This window comes from Gallinula chloropus, assembly GCF_964237585.1.
Source record: "Gallinula chloropus genome assembly, chromosome: 2".
In the NCBI taxonomy this organism is placed as follows: Eukaryota; Metazoa; Chordata; class Aves; order Gruiformes; family Rallidae; genus Gallinula; species Gallinula chloropus.
Window position 1 is genome coordinate 196,126 of NC_140086.1, and position 19,230 is coordinate 215,355.

Sequence of the window (19,230 nt, forward strand, 5' to 3'; positions counted from 1 at the left end):
CCCCCTGGCTCATCCCATTGAGCTGCCTCTGAGGAAGTTTTGGGCTGGGTCATGGCAAGCCCCTGGCTCATCCCTTCGAGTTGCCCCTGGAAGGTTTGGGCTGGGTCCCAGCAACCCCCCCATTCATCCCATTGAGCTGCCCCTGGGGAAGGTTTTGGCTCAATCCTGGCAACCCCTTAAGTTGTCCCATTGAGGTGGCCCCAGGGAGGGTTTGGGCTGGGTCCTGCCAACCCCCTGGTTCATCCCCTTGAGTTGCCCCTGGAAGGTTTGGGCTGGGTCCTGGTAACCCCCTGGCTCATCCCATTGAGCTGCCCCAGGGAAGGTTTGGGCTGGGTCCTGCCAACCCCCTGGTTTGTCCCATTGAGCTGCCCCTGGGGAAGGTTTGGGCTGGGTCCTGGCAACCCCCTGGCTCATCCCTTCGAGTTGCCCCTGGAAGGTTTGGGCTGGGTCCCAGCAACCCCCCCAGTCATCCCATTGAGCTGCTCCTGAGGAAGGTTTGAGCTGGGTCCCAGCAACCCCCTGGCTCATCCCATTGAGCTGCCCCTGGGGAAGGTTTGGGCTGGGTCCTGCCAACCCCCTGGCTCATCCCTTCGAGTTGCCCCTGGAAGGTCTGGACTGGGTCCCAGCAACCCCCCCCCCCGTTCATCTCATTGAGCTGCCCCTGGGGAAGGTTTTGGCTCAATCCTGGCAACCCCTTAAGTTGTCCCATTGATGTGGCCCCAGGGAAGGTTTGGGCTGGGTCCTGGTAACACCCTGGCTCATCCCATTGAGCTGCCTCTGGGGAAGGTTCAGGTTCAGTCCCACCAACCCGTCAGCTCATCTCATTGAGCTGCCCCAGGGAAGGTTTGGGCTGGGTCCTGCCAACCCCCTGGTTCATCCCTTTGAGCCACCCTCAGGGAAGGTTTGGACTGGGTCCTGGCAGCCCCTTGGTTTGTCCCTTCAGGCCACCCCTGAGGAAGGTTTGAGCTGGGTCCCAGCAACCCCCTGGCTCATCCCATTGAGCTGCCTCTGGGGAAGGTTTGGGCTGGGTCATGGCAACCCCCTGGCTCATCCCATTGAGCTGCCCCCCAGAAGGTTTGGGCTGGGTCCTGCCAACCCCCTGGCTCATCCCTTCAAGCCACCCAAGGAAGGTTTGAGCTTGGCCCTGGCAACCCCCCCAGTTCATCCTTTCGAGCTGCCCCTGGAAGGTTTGGGCTGGGTCCTGGCAGCTCCCTGGTTTTTCCCTTTGTGCCACCCTGGGGTATATTTGGGCTGGGTCCTGCCAACCCCCTGGTACATCTCTTTGAGTTGCCCCTGGAAGGTTTGGGCTGGGTCCTGGTAACGCCCTGGCTCATCCCATTGAGCTGCCACTGGGGAAGGTTTGGGCTGGGTCATGGCAACCCCCTGGCTCATCCCATTTAGCTGCCCCCTGGAAGGTTTGGGTTGGGTCCCAGCAAGGCCCCTGTTCACCTCCTCCACCTGCCCCCAGGAAGGTTCCTGCTTGGTCCTGGCAACTCCCTGGCTCATCCCTTCCAAGTTGCCCCCCAGAGGGTTTGGGCTGGGTCCTGGTAACCCCCTGGTCCATCCCTTCAGGGCACCCCTGAGGAAGGGTTGAGCTGGGTCCCAGCAATCCCCTGGCTCATCCCATAGAGCTGCCCCTGGGGAAGGTTTGGGCTGGGTCCTGCCAACCCCCTGGCTCATCCCATTAAGCTGCCCTCAGGGAAGATTTGGGCTGGGTCCTGGCAGCCCCCTGGTTTGTCCCTTCAGGCCACCCCTGAGGAAGGTTTGAGCTGGGTCCCAGCACCCCCCCCATTCATCCCATTGAGCTGCCTCCGGGGAAGGTTTGGGCTGGGTCCTGCCAACCCCCTGATTTGTCCCTTTGTGCCGCCCTGGGGCAGGTTTGGGCTGGGTCCTGCCAACCCCCTGGTTTGTCCCATTGAGCTGCCTCTGGGGAAGGTTTGGGCTGGGTCATGGTAACCCCCTGGCTCATCCCATTGAGCTGCCCCCTGGAAGGTTTGGGCTGGGTCCCAGCAAGGCCCCTGTTCACCTCCTCGAGCTGCCCCCAGGAAGGTTCCTGCTTGGTCCTGGCAGCCCCCTGGCTCATCCCTTCAAGTTGCCCCCCCAGAAGGTTTGGGCTGGGTCCTGGCAACCCCCTGGCTCATCCCTTCAGGCCACCCCTGAGGAAGGGTTGAGCTGGGTCCCAGCAATCCCCTGGCTCATCCCATAGAGCTGCTCCTGGGGAAGGTTTGGGCTGGGTCCTGCCAACCCCCTGGCTCATCCCCTTGAGCTGCCCCCAGGGAAGGTTTGGGCTCAGTCCTGGTAACCCCCTGGTTTGTCCCTTCAGGCCACCCCTGAGGAAGGGTTGGGCTGGGTCCCAGCAACCCCCTGGCTCATCCCATTGAGCTGCCCCCCAGAAGGTTTGGGCTGGGTCCTGCCAACCCCCTGGCTCATCCCCTTGAGCTGCCCGCGGGGAAGGTTTGGGCTGGGTCCCAGTAACCCCCTGGTTCATCCCTTCGAGTTGCCCCTGGAAGGTTTGGGCTGGGTCCTGGTAACCCCCTGGTTAGGAGGATGGCAGGAGAAGCGCCATGTGAAGCTGGGAAAGGAGCTGGGAAGTACTGGGAAAGGAGTGGGAAAGGACTAGGAAGGGAGCCAGGAAAGGACTGGGAAGGGAACAGGAAAGGAGCCAGGAAAGGGCTGGGAAAGGAGCTGGGAAAGGATGCTGGGAAGGGAGCGGGAAAGGACTGGGAAAGAGTAGGAAAGGACGTGGGGATGGAGATGGGAAGGATTGGGAAAGGAGCGGGAAAGGATTAGGAAGGGAGCGGGAAAGGAGCTAGGAAAGAGCAGGAAAGGACACGGGGAAGGAGGTGGGAAGGACTGGGAAAGGATTGGGAATGGAGCGGGAAAGGAGCCGGGAAGGACTGGGAAAGGACTAGAAAAGGAAGCGGGCAAGGACTGGGGAAGGAGCCGGGCAAGGACTGGGAAAGGAGCAGGCAAGGAGTGGGAAAGGAAGTGGGAAAGGACTGAGGAAGGGATCGGGAAGGGACTGGGAAAGGAGCGGGAAGGGACTGGGAAAGGACTGAGGAAGGAATTGGGACAGGAGCCAGGAAGGACTGGGAAATGAGCCAAGAAAGGACTGGGAATGAAGCGGGAAAGGACTGGGAAAGGACTGGGACAGGAGCCGGGAAGGAGTGGGAAAGGAGCGGGCAAGGACTGGGAAAGGAGCCAGGAAAGGACTGGGAAAGGAAATGGGAAAGGACTGGGAAAGGAGCGGGCAAGGAGTGGGGAAGGAATCGGGACAGGAGCCGGGAAGGACTGGGGAAGGAGCGGGAAAGGACTGGGGAAGGAATTGGGAAGGGAGGCGGGAAGGACTGGGAAAGGAGCGGGAAAGGAGTGGGAAAGGACTGGGGAAGGAATCGGGAAGGGAGCCGGGAAGGACTGGGAAAGGACTGGGAAAGGAATTGGGACAGGAGCTGGGAAGGACTGGGGAAGGAGCGGGAAAGGACTGGGAAAGGAGTGGGAAAGGACTGGGGAAGGGAGCCGGGAAGGACTGGGAAAGGACTGGGAAAGGAATTGGGACAGGAGCCGGGAAGGACTGGGGAAGGAGCGGGAAAGGACTGGGAAAGGAGTGGGAAAGGACTGGGGAAGGGAGCCGGGAAGGACTGGGAAAGGAATTGGGACAGGAGCCGGGAAGGACTGGGGAAGGAGCGGGAAAGGACTGGGGAAGGAATTGGGAAGGGAGCCGGGAAGGACTGGGACAGGAGCGCTGAGCTTCGGGGCAGGAGGCCGGAACCAGCGTTCAACCGACTTCGTCCGAAGCGAGTGACCCCTGGGAGAGGCAGCCCCGGAGCGGGAGCGTGACCAGGCCCGGCATCGGCGCCCTACGCCGCGGCGGCGCCCGCTCTGCGCCGCGCCGAACCGCCTCCTCCTCGGGCTCCCTGTGGCCGTGCCGGCCCGACAGAGCCTCGTGTCCTCCCGCTGAGCCAGCGCCCCGTGGCGCGGAGCAGAGGAAGGTTCTGGGCCTCGTTGGCTACCGAGCGCGCCACGAGCTGGAGCGCCGGCGGGGGGGATGGCGGCGCGGTGCCGGGGGTAACGGCAACTCTCCATCCCCACATCTTGGGGAGCTGTGGCACACGGGAGCGCGGGGCGGCTGGGGGACCCGGCGAGAGGTTCAGGCTGTGGCGTCACCAGGAAGGTGGCCGAACAGCCGCAGGGTTGGTGGTGGCACATAAACCGGCGCGGCGTTGTGAGCAGGAGCACAGGCTGCGTGGCGCGGCATGCCGGCAACGCGGCGTGCCGGCAACGCGGCTTGCCGGTGTCCGGTGCCGGGAGGGGAATGGCAACTCTCCATCCCCACGTCTTGGGGAGCTGTGGCACACGGGAGCGCGGGGCGGCTGGAGGACCCGGTGAGAGGTTCAGGCTGTGGCATCGCCGGGAAGGTGGCCGAACAGCCACAGGGTTGGTGGTGGCACATAAACCGGCGCAGCATTGTGAGCAGGAGCACGGGCTTCGTGGCGTGCCGGCGGCGCGGCGTGCCAGCATCCGGTGTTGGGAGGGGAACGGCAACTCCCCATCCCCATGTCTTGGGGAGCTGTGGCACACGGGAGCGCGGGGCGGCTGGGGGACCCGGTGAGAGGTTCAGGCTGTGGCGTCACCAGGAAGGTGGCCGAACAGCCGCAGCGTTGTGAGGAGGAGCACGGGCTTCGCGGCGCGGCGTGCCGGCATCCGGTGCCAGGAGGGGAATGGCAACTCACCATCCCCACATCTTGGGAAACTGGCACACGGGGCGGTCGCCTTGCTCCCGGCACCGGGAGCACGGGGCGGCTGGGGGACCCGGCGAGAGGTTCAGGCTGTGGCGTCACCGGGAAGGTGGCCGAACAGCCACAGGGTTGGTGGTGGCACATAAACCGGCGCGGCGTTGTGAGGAGGAGCACGAGCTTCGCGGCGCAGCGTGCCGGCGTCTCCTCACCGCGAGGAGCTGCGCCGGTGTCCTGTGCGCCGGTGCCGCCGGTGAGCGACTGGGACAGGCGCTGCCCACGCGGTTCCGTCCCGCGTCGCCGGGAGCCATCGGGGTTGTGGCGCGGTGACGTGCCCAGCGGCACCGGATGGATCCTTCCAGAGCCTGTGGGTAGGCAGCTGAACCATCCTTCCTCTCCAGAGGGTCCTTCCAGCCCCCCCAGGCTGGGATTTGGGGGTTCTGTGGCACACCGGGACGTGGTGCAGTGGGGTAGTGGTCGGGCACGAGGCTCCCCGTGCTGTGCCGGGGGGTCTCCCCGTGCCGGCTGCCCGGTGGGGCTGAGGTTGGAGCCTCATGGAAGAGCCGGGCTGGTCTGGAGGCACCGTGGGGGCTGTGAGGGGCTCAGAGGAGGTGAGGGACGGGGTGAGACCCCCCCTCATCCCCCAGACCCCCCCTCATCCCCCAGCCCTTGTCACTGCGTCTCCGGACGCCGTGTCCCCGGGAGAGACCGGGCCAGGCCAGTGCCGGGTTTGGAGCCGTTGGCTCCGTTCCCTCAGGGAACAGGGACAACAGAGCCGGGCAGGGAGCACGTGGGAGCCTGTGGGGAAGCTCCTGATACAGGGAGCGTTAGGAAGAGGCCGGGAAATTCGGGATCCCACCCAGAGGGTCGCTCCTGTCCGAGCCCGGAGCTGGAACTGAGCCTGCGCTGAGCTCCAGCTCACACAGCACTCTGGATGTGACCCCTGTCCCCAGAGCCATCAGACCCCTTCGTGCTGCAGCAGGAGCCTGATTCCCATGGGAAAATCCGTGTGGTGGGACGTGGGGGCTCCAGTAGGGCCATGGGGGTGTCAGTGACCCAGAGCTGTGCCCCCTTTTCGACCCGGAGCGGTGGGCAGACTGTTTGGGGGGGTGACTCAGCCTTGGAAAGGACCCACACCCCACGGGGCTGGCTGTGTCCTCAGAGAGGGACACGACTTCCAGAGACACAGTGACAGTGGCTGGGGGACAAGGGGGGGGGGTCTCACCCTGTCCCTCATCTCCTTTGAGCCCCCACGGTGCCTCCAGACCAGCCTGGCTCTTCCATGGAGCTCCAACCTCAGCCCCACCGGGCAGCCGGCACGGGGAGACCCCCGGCATGGCACGGGGAGCCTCGTGCCCAACCGTTACCCCACTGCACCAACTCCTGGTGTGCCACAGAACCCCCAAATCCCAGCCTGGGGGGGCTGGCAGAGCCCCCTGGGGATGGAGGAGGGGGCTGGTGGGACCCTCTGGGATGGGGGAGGGGGCTGGTGGGACCCTCTGGGATGGGGGAGGGGGCTGGCAGAGCCCTCTGGGGATGGAGGAGGGGGCTGGCAGGACCCCCTGGGGATGGAGGAGGGGGCTGGCAGGACCCCCTGGGGATGGGGCTGGCAGAGCCCTTTGGTGATGGAGGAGGGGGCTGGGGGGACCCTCTGGGGATGGAGGAGGGGGCTGGCAGGACCCCCTGGAGATGGAGGAGGGGGCTGGCAGAGCCCTCTGGGGATGGAGGAGGGGGCTGGCAGGACCCTCTGGGGATGGAGGAGGGGGCTGGCAGAGCCCCCTGGGGATGGAGGAGGGGCCTGGGGGACCCTCTGGGGATGGAGGAGGGGGCTGGTGGGACTCCCTGGGGATGGAGAAGGGGGCTGGCAGAGCCCCCTGGGGATGGAGGAGGGGGCTGGGGGACCCTCTGGGGATGGAGGATGGGGCTGGGGGGACCCTCTGGGATGGAGGAGGGGGCTGGGGGACCCTCTGGGGATGGAGGATGGGGCTGGCGGGACCCCCTGGGGATGGAGGATGGGGCTGGCGGGACCCCCTGGGGATGGAGGAGGGGGCTGGCAGAGCCCTCTGGGGATGGAGGAGGGGGCTGGCGGGACCCTCTGGGGCTGGAGAAGGGGGTTGGTGGGACCCCCTGGGGATGGAGGAGGGGGCTGGGGGGACCCTCTGGGGATGGAGAAGGGCTGGAAGCGAGATGCTCCTGGGGGGTTCTGGGTTGGGGGCTCTGGAAGGGACCCAGAGGGCAGCCAGGGGCTGCATGAGGTTGAAGCGGGGCCCGTCAGGAGCAGGATTTGTTCTGTGCTGGATAAAGGCTGAGATGATGTTAAAAACGGAGATTTTAATGGAATAAAACCCTAAAATCTGGCTGCTCTTCAGAGCTTTTGTGCTGGATGCCCTTATGATCCAGTTCTCCAGCTGCTCAGCCCCCCCAATCCCTCCCCCAGCCCCGTCCAAGCCAGCCTGGAGCCCTGCCAGGGCCCCTGGGGCAGCTCCAGCTCCTCTGGGCACCCTGTGCCAAGACCTCCCCCCTCCCCAGGAAGGGGTCCTGCCCCCCAGCCCCTCTCCATCCCCCTCCTGCAGCTGGAGGCTGTTCCCCTGGGCCTGGCCAGGGCCAGTTTGTAAGGCTCCCAGGCCAGTTTGGAGCTCCCCCAGGCCAGTTTGAGGGCTTCTGTTCCAGTTTCTAAGGCTCCAAAGTAAATTTGGATGCTCCCAGGCAGGTTTGCAGGTTCCAGGGCCAGTTTGCAGGTTCCAGGGCCAGTTTGAGGACTACTCTACCAGTATAGTAGCTGCAGGGGCAATTTGGAGCCTCCCAGTCCAGTTTAAAGGCTACTGTGCCACTTTGGATGGCTCCAGGGCCAGTTTGGTGGCTCCGGAGCCAGTTTGGAACCTGTTGGGCCAGTTTGGATGCCCCAGGCCCCTTTTGTTGCTCCCAAGCTGGTTTGATTGCTCATGGGCTGGTTTTATGGCTCCTGGGCCAGTTTGGAGCCTCCCAGGCCAGTTTGAATGGCTTCAGGGACAGTTTGATGGCTCTATGGACAGTTTGAGGGCTCCTGGGCCAGTTTGGATGGCTCCTGGGCCAGTTTGGAGGCTCCTGGGCCAGTTTGGATGGCTCCTGGGCCAGTTTGGATGGCTCCTGGGCCAGTTTGGAGGCTCCTGGGCCAGTTTGGATGGCTCCTGGGCCAGTTTGGATGGCTCCTGGGCCAGTTTGGAGGCTACTGGGCCAGTTTGGAGGCTCCCAAACCAGTTAGGCTCCTGCTGCAGACATCCTTCCCCAAGCCCAGCCTAAGAAGGGGACGTCCTTCCCCAAGCCCTGGGGGATGCTGACCCAGGCTGGAGCCCCAGAGCCCCCTGAAGCAGCCCCATCACCCCTCTCCAGGGAAGCTTGGAAGATCTTGGCCTCATCTTCTCCTTCTCAAGGGAGGTTGGATGACCATGGCCTCATCTTTTCCCTCCCAAGGTGGTTTGGAAGACCTTGACCTTGCCTTTTCCCTCTCAAGGGAGCTCAGAAGACCTTGGCCTCATCTTTTCCTTGTCAAGGGAGCTTGGAATACCTTGGCCTTGTCTCTTCCCACCCAAGGGAGGTTGGAAGACCTTGGCCACCTCATCTTTTCCCTCTGGAGGTAGTTCAGAAGATCTTGGCCTCATCTTTTGCTTCTCAAGGGAGGTTGGAAGAACTTGGCCTCATCTTTTCCCTCTCAAAGCAGTTCAGAAGACCTTGGCTTTGTCTTTTCCCTCCTGAGGGAGCTTGGAAGACCTTGGCCACCTTGTCTTTTCCCTCTGGAGTTGGTTCAGAAGACCTTGGCTTCATCCTTTCCCTCCTGAGGTGTTTTGTAAGACCTTGACTTCGTGTTTTCCCTCTTGAGGGAGCTCAGAAGATCTTGACCTCATCTTTTCCCTCTTGAGGGAGGTCAGAAGACCTTGGCCTCATCTTTTCCTTGTCAAGGGATCTTGGAAGACCTTGGCTGCCTTGTCTTTTCCCACCCAAGGGAAGTCAGAAGACCTTGGCCTCCTCTTTTCCCTCCTGAGGTCTTTTGGAAGAGCTTGACCTCATCTTTTCCTTCTCGAGGGAGCTCAGAAGACCTTGGCCTTGTCTTTTCCCACCTGAGGGAGGTCAGAAGACCTTGGCTGCCTTATCTTTTCCCTCTGGAGATGGTTCAGGAGACCTTGGCCTCATCTTTGCCCTCCCAAGGTGTTTTGGAAGACCTTGGCCTCATCTTTTCCCTCTTGAGGGAGGTCAGAAGACCTTGGCCTCGTCTTTTCCCTCTTGAGGGAGGTCAGAAGACCTTGGCCTCATCTTTTCCCTCTTGAGGGAGCTGAGAAGACCTTGGCCTCATCCTTTCCCTCTTGAGGGAGGTCGGAAGACCTTGGCTTTGTCTTTTCCTTCTCAAGAGAGCTTGGAAGACCTTGGCCTCACCTTTTTCCTCCTGAGGGAGCTTGGAAGACTTTGGCTGCCCTGTTTTTCCCTCTGGAGATGGTTCAGAAGACCTTGGCCTCATCCTTTCCCTCTTGAAGGAGGTCTGAAGACCTTGGCCTCATCTTTTCCTTGAGGGAGGTCAGAAGACCTTGGCCTCGTCTTTTCCCTCCTGAGGGAGCTTGGAAGACCTTGGCTGCCCTGTTTTTTCCCTCTGGAGATGGTTCAGGAGACCTTGGCCTCATCTTTGCCCTCCCACAGTGTTTTGGAAGACCTTGACCTTGTTTTTCCTTCTCAAGGGAGGTCAGAAGACCTTGGCCTCATCTTTTCCTTCTCAAGGGAGCTCAGAAGACCTTGGCCTCGTCTTTTCCCTCTTGAGGGAGGTCAGAAGACCTTGGCTTTGTCTTTTCCTTCTCAAGAGAGCTTGGAAGATCTTGGCCTCATCTTTTCCCTCCTGAGGGATCTTGGAAGACCTTGGCTGCCCTGTTTTTCCCTCTGGAGATGGTTCAGAAGACCTTGGCCTCATCCTTTCCCTCCCAAGGTGTTTCAGAAAACCTCGGCCTCATCTTTTCCCACCCAAGGGAGGTCAGAAGACTTTGGCCTCATCTTTTCCCCTCAGGTCCGTGCTGGGCGCTGGAGACCGTCCCCCCACACTCCTGGTTCTGTGTTGCCCTTCCCGCTGGGCGCGGGGGCATCTTCTGGCGCGGCACAACCCGGCGTAGTGCTGGAGCTGCTGCTGGAGAAGGTGCCTCCCGAGTCACTGGGGGCACTGGGAGGGGCTGGGAATCGGGGGGTTGGGGCTGGGGAGGCGCTGGGTGGGTGGTCTGGCCCCAGCCTCGCCACTTTGCCTTTGAACTGAGGGATCTGGTTGTTCCAGGGCCGTGCGGGGCCCGGCCAGTGTCTCCTCAGGCTTGGCTCTGCTCCGGCGCTCCCACCCACCGGGACGGGGAGGGGGGGGGATGATGTTAACAGGAGCTGGACTGGGTGGGGGAGGAAAATCCCAGCTGTAAAACACATCCAGAGCCCCTGTGTCGCTCTGCCAGCAGGAAAATCCCGGCGGCAGCTGCTCCGCCGGCGCTCGTGTCGGCAGCGGCCGTCCCGCTCCGCGTGCCGGCGCGGTGATGGGAACCACGCTCTGGAAAGCATCCCCTGGGAGCTTACTGGGTGTGCCAACATCCCAGCTACTGGTCACGATAGTCACACTGGTCAGAACAGCTCCACGGTGGCACTGTGGGGTGAGGGGTCCTTTGCCAAAGTCCTGCCGGCAAAGTGCCGCGGGGTTCGGAGGGGCAGGGCTGGGATCGGAGCTGCCGGGCACGGTGAGCAGTGGGATGGTCTCCGGTGCCTTCCCAGATATCGGTGTTAGGTGGGATTCAGAGGGCCAGGGATGGGATCGGAGCCACCAGGCACGGTGAGCAGCGGGATGGTCTCTGTGCCTTCCCAGACATCGGTGTTAGGTGGGATTCAGAGGGGCAGGGATCAGATTGGAGCCACCAGGCACGGTGAGCAGTGGGATTGTCTCCGGTGCCTTCCCAGATATCAGTGTTAGGTGGGATTCAGAGGGGCAGGGATGGGATCGAAGCCACTGGGCACAGTGAGCAGTGGGATTGTCTCCATGCCTTCACCAGCGTCGGTGTTAAGGGGGGTTTGGAGGGGCAGGGATGGGATCAGAGCCGCTGGGCACAGTGAGCAGCGGGATTGTCTCCGTGCCTTCCCAGATATCAGTGTTAGGTGGGATTCAGAGGGGCAGGGGTGGGATCGAAGCCACCAGGCACGGTGAGCAGCAGGATTGTGTCTGTCCCTTCACCAACATCGGTGTTAAGTGGGGTTTGGAGGGACAGGGATGGGATCAGAGCTGCTGGGTATGGTGAGTGGCAGGATTGTCTCCATGCCTTCCCAGATATCGGTGTTAGGTGGGATTCAGAGGGGCAGGGATCAGATTGGAGCCACCAGGCACGGTGAGCAGCGGGATTGTCTCCAGTGCCTTCCCAGATATTGGTGTTAGGTGGGGTTCAGAGGGGCAGGGATGGGATCAGAGCCACTGGGCACGGTGAGCAGCGGGATTGTCTCCGGTGCCTTCCCAGATATCGGTGTTAGGTGGGATTCAGAGGGGCAGGGGTGGGATTGGAGCCACTGGGCATGGTGAGCAGCAGGATTGTGTCTGTACCTTCACCAACGTTGGTGCTAAGGGGGGTTTGGAGGGGCAGGGATGGGATCGGAGCCGTCTGGCACAGTGGGATTGTCTCTGGTGCCTTCAGGGATGTCGGTGTTTGTGCCGTGGGGTTCAGAGGGGCAGGAATGGGATTGGAGCCGCTGGGTACGGCGAGCAGCAGGATTGTCTCTGTGCCTTCCCAGATGTCGCTGTCAGGTGGGATTCAGAGGGACAGGGAAGGGACCGGAGCCACCAGGCCCGGTGAGCAGTGGGATGGTCTCTGTGCCTTCCCAGACATCGGTGTTAAGGGGTTTCAGAGGGGCAGGGATCAGATTGGAGCCATCCGGCACCCTGAGCAGTGGGATTGTCTCCGGTGCCTTCCCAGATATCGATGTTAGGTGGGATTCAGAGGGGCAGGGATGGGATCAGAGCCACTGGGCATGGTGAGCAGCAGGATTGTGTCTGTCCCTTCACCAACGTTGGTGTTAAGGGGGGTTCAGAGGGGCAGGGATGGGATCGGAGCCGTCCGGCACAGCGGGATTGTCTCCGGTGACTTCAGGGACATCGGTGTTTGTGCCGTGGGGTTCAGAGGGGCAGGGATGGGATCAGAGCCGCTGGGCACAGTGAGCAGCAGGATTGTCTCTGTGCCTTCCCAGATATTGGTGTTAGGTGGGATTCAGAGGGGCAGGGATGGGATCAGAGCCGCTGGGCACGGTGAGCAGTGGGATTGTCTCTGTGCCTTCACCAACGTCGGTGCTAAGGGGGGTTTGGAGGGGCAGGGATGGGATCGGAGCCGTCCGGCACAGCGGGATTGTCTCTGGTGCCTTCAGGGACATCGGTGTTTGTGCCGTGGGGTTCGGAGGGGCAGGGATGGGATTGGAGTCACCAGGCACGGTGAGCAGTGGGATGGTCTCTGTGCCTTCCCAGACGTCGGTGTTAAGGGGTTTCAGAGGGGCAGGGATCAGATTGGAGCCGTCCGGCACCGTGAGCAGCGGGATTGTCTCCGGTGCCTTCCCAGATATCGGTGTTAGGTGGGATTCAGAGGGGCAGGGATGGGATTGGAGCCACCAGGCACGGTGAGCAGCAGGATTGTGTCTGTCCCTTCACCAACGTTGGTGCTAAGGGGGGTTTGGAGGGGCAGGGATCAGATTGGAGCCGTCCGGCACGGTGAGCAGCCAGATTGTCTCCAGTGCCTTCCCAGATATCGGTGTTAGGTGGGATTCAGAGGGGCAGGGATAGGATCAGAGCCACTGGGCATGGTGAGCAGCAGGATGGTTTCTGTGCCTTCCCAGATATCGGTGTTAGGTGGGATTCAGAGGGGCAGGGATGGGATCAGAGCCACTGGGCATGGTGAGCAGCAGGATTGTGTCTGTCCCTTCACCAACGTCGGTGTTAAGGGGGGTTTGGAGGGGCAGGGATGGGATCGGAGCCGTCTGGCACAGCGGGATTGTCTCTGGTGCCTTCAGGGATGTCGGTGTTTGTGCCGTGGGGTTCAGAGGGTCAGGGGTGGGATTGGAGCTGCTGGGCACAGTGAGCAGCAGGATGGTCTCCATGCCTCCAGGGACATGGATGTTAAGTGGGGTTCGGAGGGGCAGGGATGGGATGGGAGCTGCTGGGTGTGGTGAGCAGCCGGATTGTCTCCGTGCCTTCCCAGATATCGGTGTTAGGTGGGATTCAGAGGGGCAGGGATGGGATCGGAGCCGCTGGGCACGGTGAGCAGTGGGATTGTGTCTGTGCCTCCAGGGACATCAGTGTTAAGTGGGTTTCAGAGGGGCAGGGATGGGATCGGAGCCGTCTGGCACAGCGGTGGGATTGTCTCCGGTGCCTTCAGGGACATCGGCATTTGTGCCGTGGGGTTCAGAGGGGCAGGGGTGGGATCGGAGCCACCAGGCACGGTGAGCAGCAGGATGGTCTCTGTGCCTTCCCAGACGTCAGTATTAAGGGGTTTCAGAGGGGCAGGGATCACATTGGAGCCATCCAGCACCGTGAGCAGCGGGATTGTCTCCGGTGCCTTCCCAGATATCGGTGTTAGGTGGGATTCAGAGGGGCAGGGGTGGGATCGGAGCCGTCTGGCACAGCAGGAATGTCTCTGTGTCTTCAAGGACATCGGTGTTAAGTGGGGTTCAGAGGGGCAGGGATGGGATGGGAGCCGCCGGGCACAGGGAGCAGTGGGATTGTCTTGGTGCCTTCCCCAGTGTGGGTGTTTGAAGCCCGTGTAGCCCGGGAGCATCAGCAGATCAGCTCCTGCAGGAGGAGTTGATTGGGGCGAGCAGGGGAGTTACTGGGAGTTACTGGGATTGACGCTGCGGAGAGGAGAGGGAAGGGTTAATCCTCACAGCCTCCTGAACCTTGTGCTTCTGGGTCTCTGGGGAGCCATGCTCTGCCCACTCAGCTCTGGCCCAGCAGGCTCCAGGGCCAGTGTGGATGGTCCTGGGGCCAGTTTGGATGTCTCCAGGTCCAATTTGGTGGCCATGGAGACAGTTTGGGTGTCTCCGGGGCCAGTTTGGGTGTCTCCAGGGCCAGTTTGGGTGTCTCTGGATCCAGTTTGGGTGTCTCCAGGGCCAGTTTGGGTGTCTCCAGGGCCAGTTTGGGTGGCTCTGGGGCCACTTTGATGGCTCCAGGTCCAATTTGGTGGCCATGGAGACAGTTTGGGTGTCTCCGGGGCCAGTTTGGGTGTCTCCAGGGCCAGTTTGGGTGTCTCCAGGGCCACTTTGGGTGTCTCCAGGGCCACTTTGGGTGTCTCTGGATCCAGTTTGGGTGTCTCTGGATCCAGTTTGGGTGTCTCTGGGGCCAGTTTGGGTGTCTCCGGGGCCAGTTTGGGTGTCTCCGGATCCAGTTTGGGTATCTCTGGATCCAGTTTGGATGTCTCCAGGGCCACTTTGGGTGTCTCCAGGGCCACTTTGGGTGTCTCCAGGGCCACTTTGGGTGTCTCTGGATTCAGTTTGGGTGTCTCCAGGGCCAGTTTGGTGGCTCCAGGGCCAATTTGGATGGAATCAGGGCCCATTGGGTGACTCCAGAGCCAGTTTGGTGTCTTCAGAGCCAGTTTGGTGGCTCCAGGGCCAGTTTGGCACCGTGAGGAGCTCCTTTGATGTGAGATCTTCCCCTCTGCCCCCCGATAACCTCCCCCTTCCTCTCCCCTTGTCTCCCACCAGAGCGGGAGCAGCTTCCACGTGTTCGACCAGGGCCAGTTCGCCAAGGAGGTGCTTCCCAAGTACTTCAAACACAACAACATGGCCAGCTTCGTCCGGCAGCTCAACATGTGTGAGTACCCCAGGGCTCAGGCCTGGGGCCATCCCCTTCAGCACCTCTCTCCATCACCTGGGGGAAGGGATGGGGTGTTCCCTCAGTGGGTTTGGGGGTGACACTGAGCTGGGAGGATGTGTGGGGCTGTGTCAGGGTGGGGAGGGTCTTCAGAGGGGTCTGGACAGGCTGGATGAGACCAACAGGATGAGGTTCAACAAGGCCAAGGGCAGAGTGCAGCACATGGGACATCCCAACCCCCAGCAGCGCTACAGGCTGGGGCAGGGGGGCTGGAGAAGGACCTGGGGGTGTTGGGTGACTGACCAGGAGCCAGCAGTGTGCCCTGGGGGGCCAGGAAGGTCAACAGCATCCTGGCTTGTGTCAGACCCAGTGTGGCCAGTGGGGCTGGGGAGGGGATTGTGCCCCTGGACTGGGCACTGGGGAGGCTGCAGCTGGAGTGCTGGGTCCAGTTCTGGGCTCCTCAGCATCAGAAGGACATTGAGGTCCTGGAGCGAGTGCAGAGAAGGGCAACCAGGCTGGGGAAGGGGCTGGAGGGCAAATCCTCTGAGGAGCAGCTGAGGGAGCTGGGGGTGCTGAGCCTGGAGAAGAGGAGGCTGAGGGGAGACCTTCTCCCCACCTCCCCTGCCCTGCCAGGAGGGTGCAGAGAGGTGGGCGATGGTCTCTGCAGCCAGGGGACAGGAGATGGGACAAGGGGCAATGGGCTCAAGCTGCCCCAGTGGGGACTCCTGGAACTAGAGCAGGGTGCTCAGCTTGTGAATGTCTCCAGGGATGAGGAGACTCCACCGCTGGGCACCCTGAGCCAGGGTCTCACCCCCCTCAGAGGGAAGAACTTCCCCTCAAGGGCTCACCTAACCCTGCCCTGCTCCAGTTTGACCATTCACCCCTCCACCCGTCAGTCCCCATCCCTGCAGCCCTGCCCGGCCCTCCCAGAGCCCCTCGAGGGATGGGAAGGGGCTCAGCAGCCTCCCCTCCCCTGCTCTCCCCTCCCCAGCTCTCCCTCTCCCCAGCTCTCCCTCTCCCCAGCTCTCCCTCTCCCCAGCTCTCCCCTCCCCAGGTCTCCCCTCCCCTCCCCAGGTCTCCCCTCCCCTCCCCAGGTCTCCCCTCCCCAGCTCTCCCCTCCCCAGCTCTCCCCTCCCCAGCTCTCCCCTCCCCAGCTCTCCCCTCCCCAGCTCTCCCCAGCTCTCCCCTCCTCTCCCCTCCGCAGCTCTCCCCTCCCCTCCTCTCCCCTCTCCTCCCCTCCTCAGCTCTCCCCTCCCCTGCTCTCCCCTCCCCAGCTCTCCCCTCCCCAGCTCTCCCCTCCCCTCCCCAGCTCTCCCCTCCCCAGCTCTCCCCTCCCCAGCTCTCCCCTCCCCAGCTCTCCCCTCCCCAGCTCTCCCCTCCCCAGCTCTCCCCTCCCCAGCTCTCCCCTCCCCAGCTCTCCCCTCCCCAGCTCTCCCCTCCCCAGCTCTCCCCTCCCCAGCTCTCCCCTCCCCAGCTCTCCCCTCCCCAGCTCTCCCCTCCCCAGCTCTCCCCTCCCCAGCTCTCCCCTCCCCAGCTCTCCCCTCCCCAGCTCTCCCCTCCCCAGCTCTCCCCTCCCCAGCTCTCCCCTCCCCTCCCCAGCTCTCCCCTCCCCAGCTCTCCCCTCCCCTCCCCAGCTCTCCCCTCCCCTCCCCAGCTCTCCCCTCCCCTCCCCAGCTCTCCCCTCCCCAGCTCTCCCCTCCCCAGCTCTCCCCTCCCCAGCTCTCCCCTCCCCAGCTCTCCCCTCCCCAGCTCTCCCCTCCCCAGCTCTCCCCTCCCCAGCTCTCCCCTCCCCAGCTCTCCCCTCCCCTCCCCAGCTCTCCCCTCCCTCCCTCTCCCCTCCCTCCCTCTCCCCTCCTCTCCACACCCTCTCCCCAGCTCTCCTCTCCTCCCCTCCTCTCTCCCCAGCTCTCCCAGCCTGGCTCCAGAGCAGAGGGGCTCCAGCCCTCGGAGCATCCCCGGGGCTCCTTGTCCTGGGGGACCCCTGAGCTGGATTCCCCACGCTCCTAATCCCCCTCCTCTCCTCCCCAAGCCATATTCCTCCTCTCCATCCTCCCTTCTTCCCACTTCCCCACGCTCAACACCCCGGATCCTCCCCCGACCCTTCGGCCACGTGAGGAAGCCTGGAAGGTGCCCGGCCGTGGCCGCACCTCGGCTCTGATGGGTGTGTTTGTAGTGATGGGGTGCTGGGGGTGTTGTCACCCAGGGGTGAGTCGTGTCCCCATCCCCCACCGAGCCCCTCAAGCTCCTCCCAACCCTCCCCCCTTGGCTTTTCCAGACGGCTTCCGCAAGGTGGTCCACATCGAGCAGGGAGGTTTGGTGAAGCCGGAGAAGGACGACACGGAATTCCAGCATCCCTACTTCATCCGGGGGCAGGAGCATCTCCTGGAGAACATCAAGAGGAAAGTCACCAGCGTAAGTGTGTCTGGAAGATGAGGGTTGGGGGCTGGGGGGGGGGGGTGGGGGGTGAAGCACCACGCTGCTCCTGGGGCCGCCAGACGGTGCCGGCACCGGTCAGCGCTGAATCATAGGGGGTGGAAGGAACCTCCAGAGCCCATGGGGTCCAAAGCAGGGTCCCTGGGACAGGGCACACAGGGAGACATCCAGATGGGGCTGGAATCTCCCCAGAGAAGGAGACTCCACACCCCCTGGGCTCCCTCACCCTCACTGGGAAGAAGTTCTTCCCCAGACTGGTGGGGAACTCCCTGTGCTCCAACTTGAGCCCATTGCCCCTTGTCCTGTCCCCACAGACACTGAGCAGAGGCTGCCCATGTCCCCCTGTGTCCCACCCTTCAGCTCTTGATCCCCATTGATCAGATCCCCTCTCAGGCTCTTCTCTCCAGGCTGAACAGCCCCAGCTCACTCAGGCTTTCCTCACAGGGGAGATGCTCCAGGCCCGTCAGCATCTCTGTCCCTCCTCTGGACTCTCTCCAGCAGATCCCTGGCCGTTTGATCCCAGGGAGCCCAGCACTGGACACGACACTCCAGGTGGGGCCTGACCAGGGCAGAGCAGAGGGGGAGGATCCCCTCCTGTCACCTGCTGCCCACACTCCTCCTGATGCCCCCAGGATCCCCTTGGCCTTCCTGGCCCCCAGGGCACACTGCTGGCTCATGGAGGGGTCCCATCACCTCTGCTTGTGCCATCCCTGCCCTCTCACCCAGGGACAAACTGCTGATCACAGAATCAGTGTCCCAGACTGAGTGGGGGGTTGGAGGGACCTCTGGAGATCCCCCAGCCCAGCACCTGCCAGAGCAGGGTCACCATGTGCCAGGCACTCAGGAGAGGTGACATCCACTGCTTGTCCTGAGCCACCCATAGTAGAAAGCCCCTGGGCAGGACTTGATGCTCCCCAGGGGCCACATGTCTGCCCAGAACTTGCTCTCCAGGCAGCTGGTTTGAGTCCCTGGGCCCAAACTTGGCAGTTGGTGTGGAGAGGGTGGTGAATTCCTTATGGTATCAACTTCAAACTCAGATAACTGGTTTGTGTCACACCCAGTAGGGCTGGGGAGGGGATTGTGCCCCTGGACTGGGCACTGGGGAGGTTGCACCTCCAGTGCTGGGTCCAGTTCTGGGCTCCTCAGCATCAGAAGGACATGGGGGTCCTGGAGCGAGTGCAGAGAAGGGCAACCACGCTGGGGAAGGGGCTGGAGGGCAAATCCTCTGAGGAGCAGCTGAGGGAGCTGGGGGTGTTGAGCCTGGAGAAGAGGAGGCTGAGGGGAGCCCTTCTCCCCACCTCCCCTGCCCTGCCAGGAGGGTGCAGAGAGGTGGGCGATGGTCTCTGCAGCCAGGGGCCAGGAGCTGGGCCAAGGGGCAATGGGCTCAAGCTGCCCCAGGGCAGGGTCAGCTCAGCTGGGAGGGCAAAGTTCTTCCCTGGCAGAGTTGTGGGGCTGTGGCACAGGCTGCCCAGGGAGGGGCTGAGTCACCCCCTGGGGGTGTTGAACAGGGGGGGATGAGGTGCTCAGGGATGGGGTCAGCACAGGACAGGGATGGTTGGACTGGGTGATCCCAAAGGGCTTCTCCAGCCTGGTGACTCTGGGAACCCCACTGATGTGACATTGTCCTTCCTGCCCCCAGGTCTCTGGGATAAAGAACGAGGATATCAAAGTCCGGCAGGACAACGTAACCAAGTTGCTGACGGACATCCAGGTGATGAAGGGGAAGCAGGAGAGCATGGACTCCAAGCTGATAGCCATGAAGCAGTATGTATGTGGGGAGGGGACGCCCAAAATGCCCCCCACCCGACTCGGGGGGTTCCTTCCCGCCCACGCTGGGTGCAGGACGTGGCCTGGGGGAGCCAGGCTGCCGCTCACTCCCTGTCCCAGCTTCTGGCTGTCGTGGGGGTGCAGCTGGGGCTTCCAGAGGTTTGGGGCACCAAGTGGGTGGCACAGGGACCTTCCCAACGCAATTAAAACCCGGTAACGAGCCGTGGTGCCAGCGCTGTGAGGCCAGACAGGGTGTGCAGGTGCTGTGGGGTGCAGCCCCACTTGCAGGGTGGGCTGGGAGGGTGGTGAAACCGGCAGGAACACCGTTACCTGCCACGGGCACCGGGTCTGTCTCTGCCGCCGCGCGTGGAGCTGGCTTTTCCCCTTCCTCTTTGGTTCTTCCTGTTCCCTCCTTCCTGTTTCCTCCTGTCAACCAGAGCTCTTCCTGTCCTCCCTCCCGCAGCACTGGGGTAGTCGAGT

General features: G+C 62.7%; 1 protein-coding gene across 4 annotated transcripts in view; it reads left to right on the forward strand.

Moving 5' to 3' along the window:
* HSF1 (heat shock transcription factor 1) overlaps nt 1-19,230 on the forward strand; it is a 51,751-nt gene that overhangs the window by 1,941 nt on the left and 30,580 nt on the right. For 2 of the 4 annotated variants that reach the window (XM_084260843.1, XM_084260844.1), the window contains exons 2-5: nt 14,442-14,550; nt 16,826-16,962; nt 17,428-17,535; nt 18,623-18,747. In XM_084260843.1, coding sequence (XP_084116969.1) covers nt 14,442-14,550; nt 16,826-16,962; nt 17,428-17,535; nt 18,623-18,747 — 479 coding nt within the window. The remainder of the gene's footprint in view (nt 1-14,441; nt 14,551-16,825; nt 16,963-17,427; nt 17,536-18,622; nt 18,748-19,230) is intronic. The other 2 variants (XM_084260845.1, XM_084260846.1) reach the window with 1 other exon arrangement.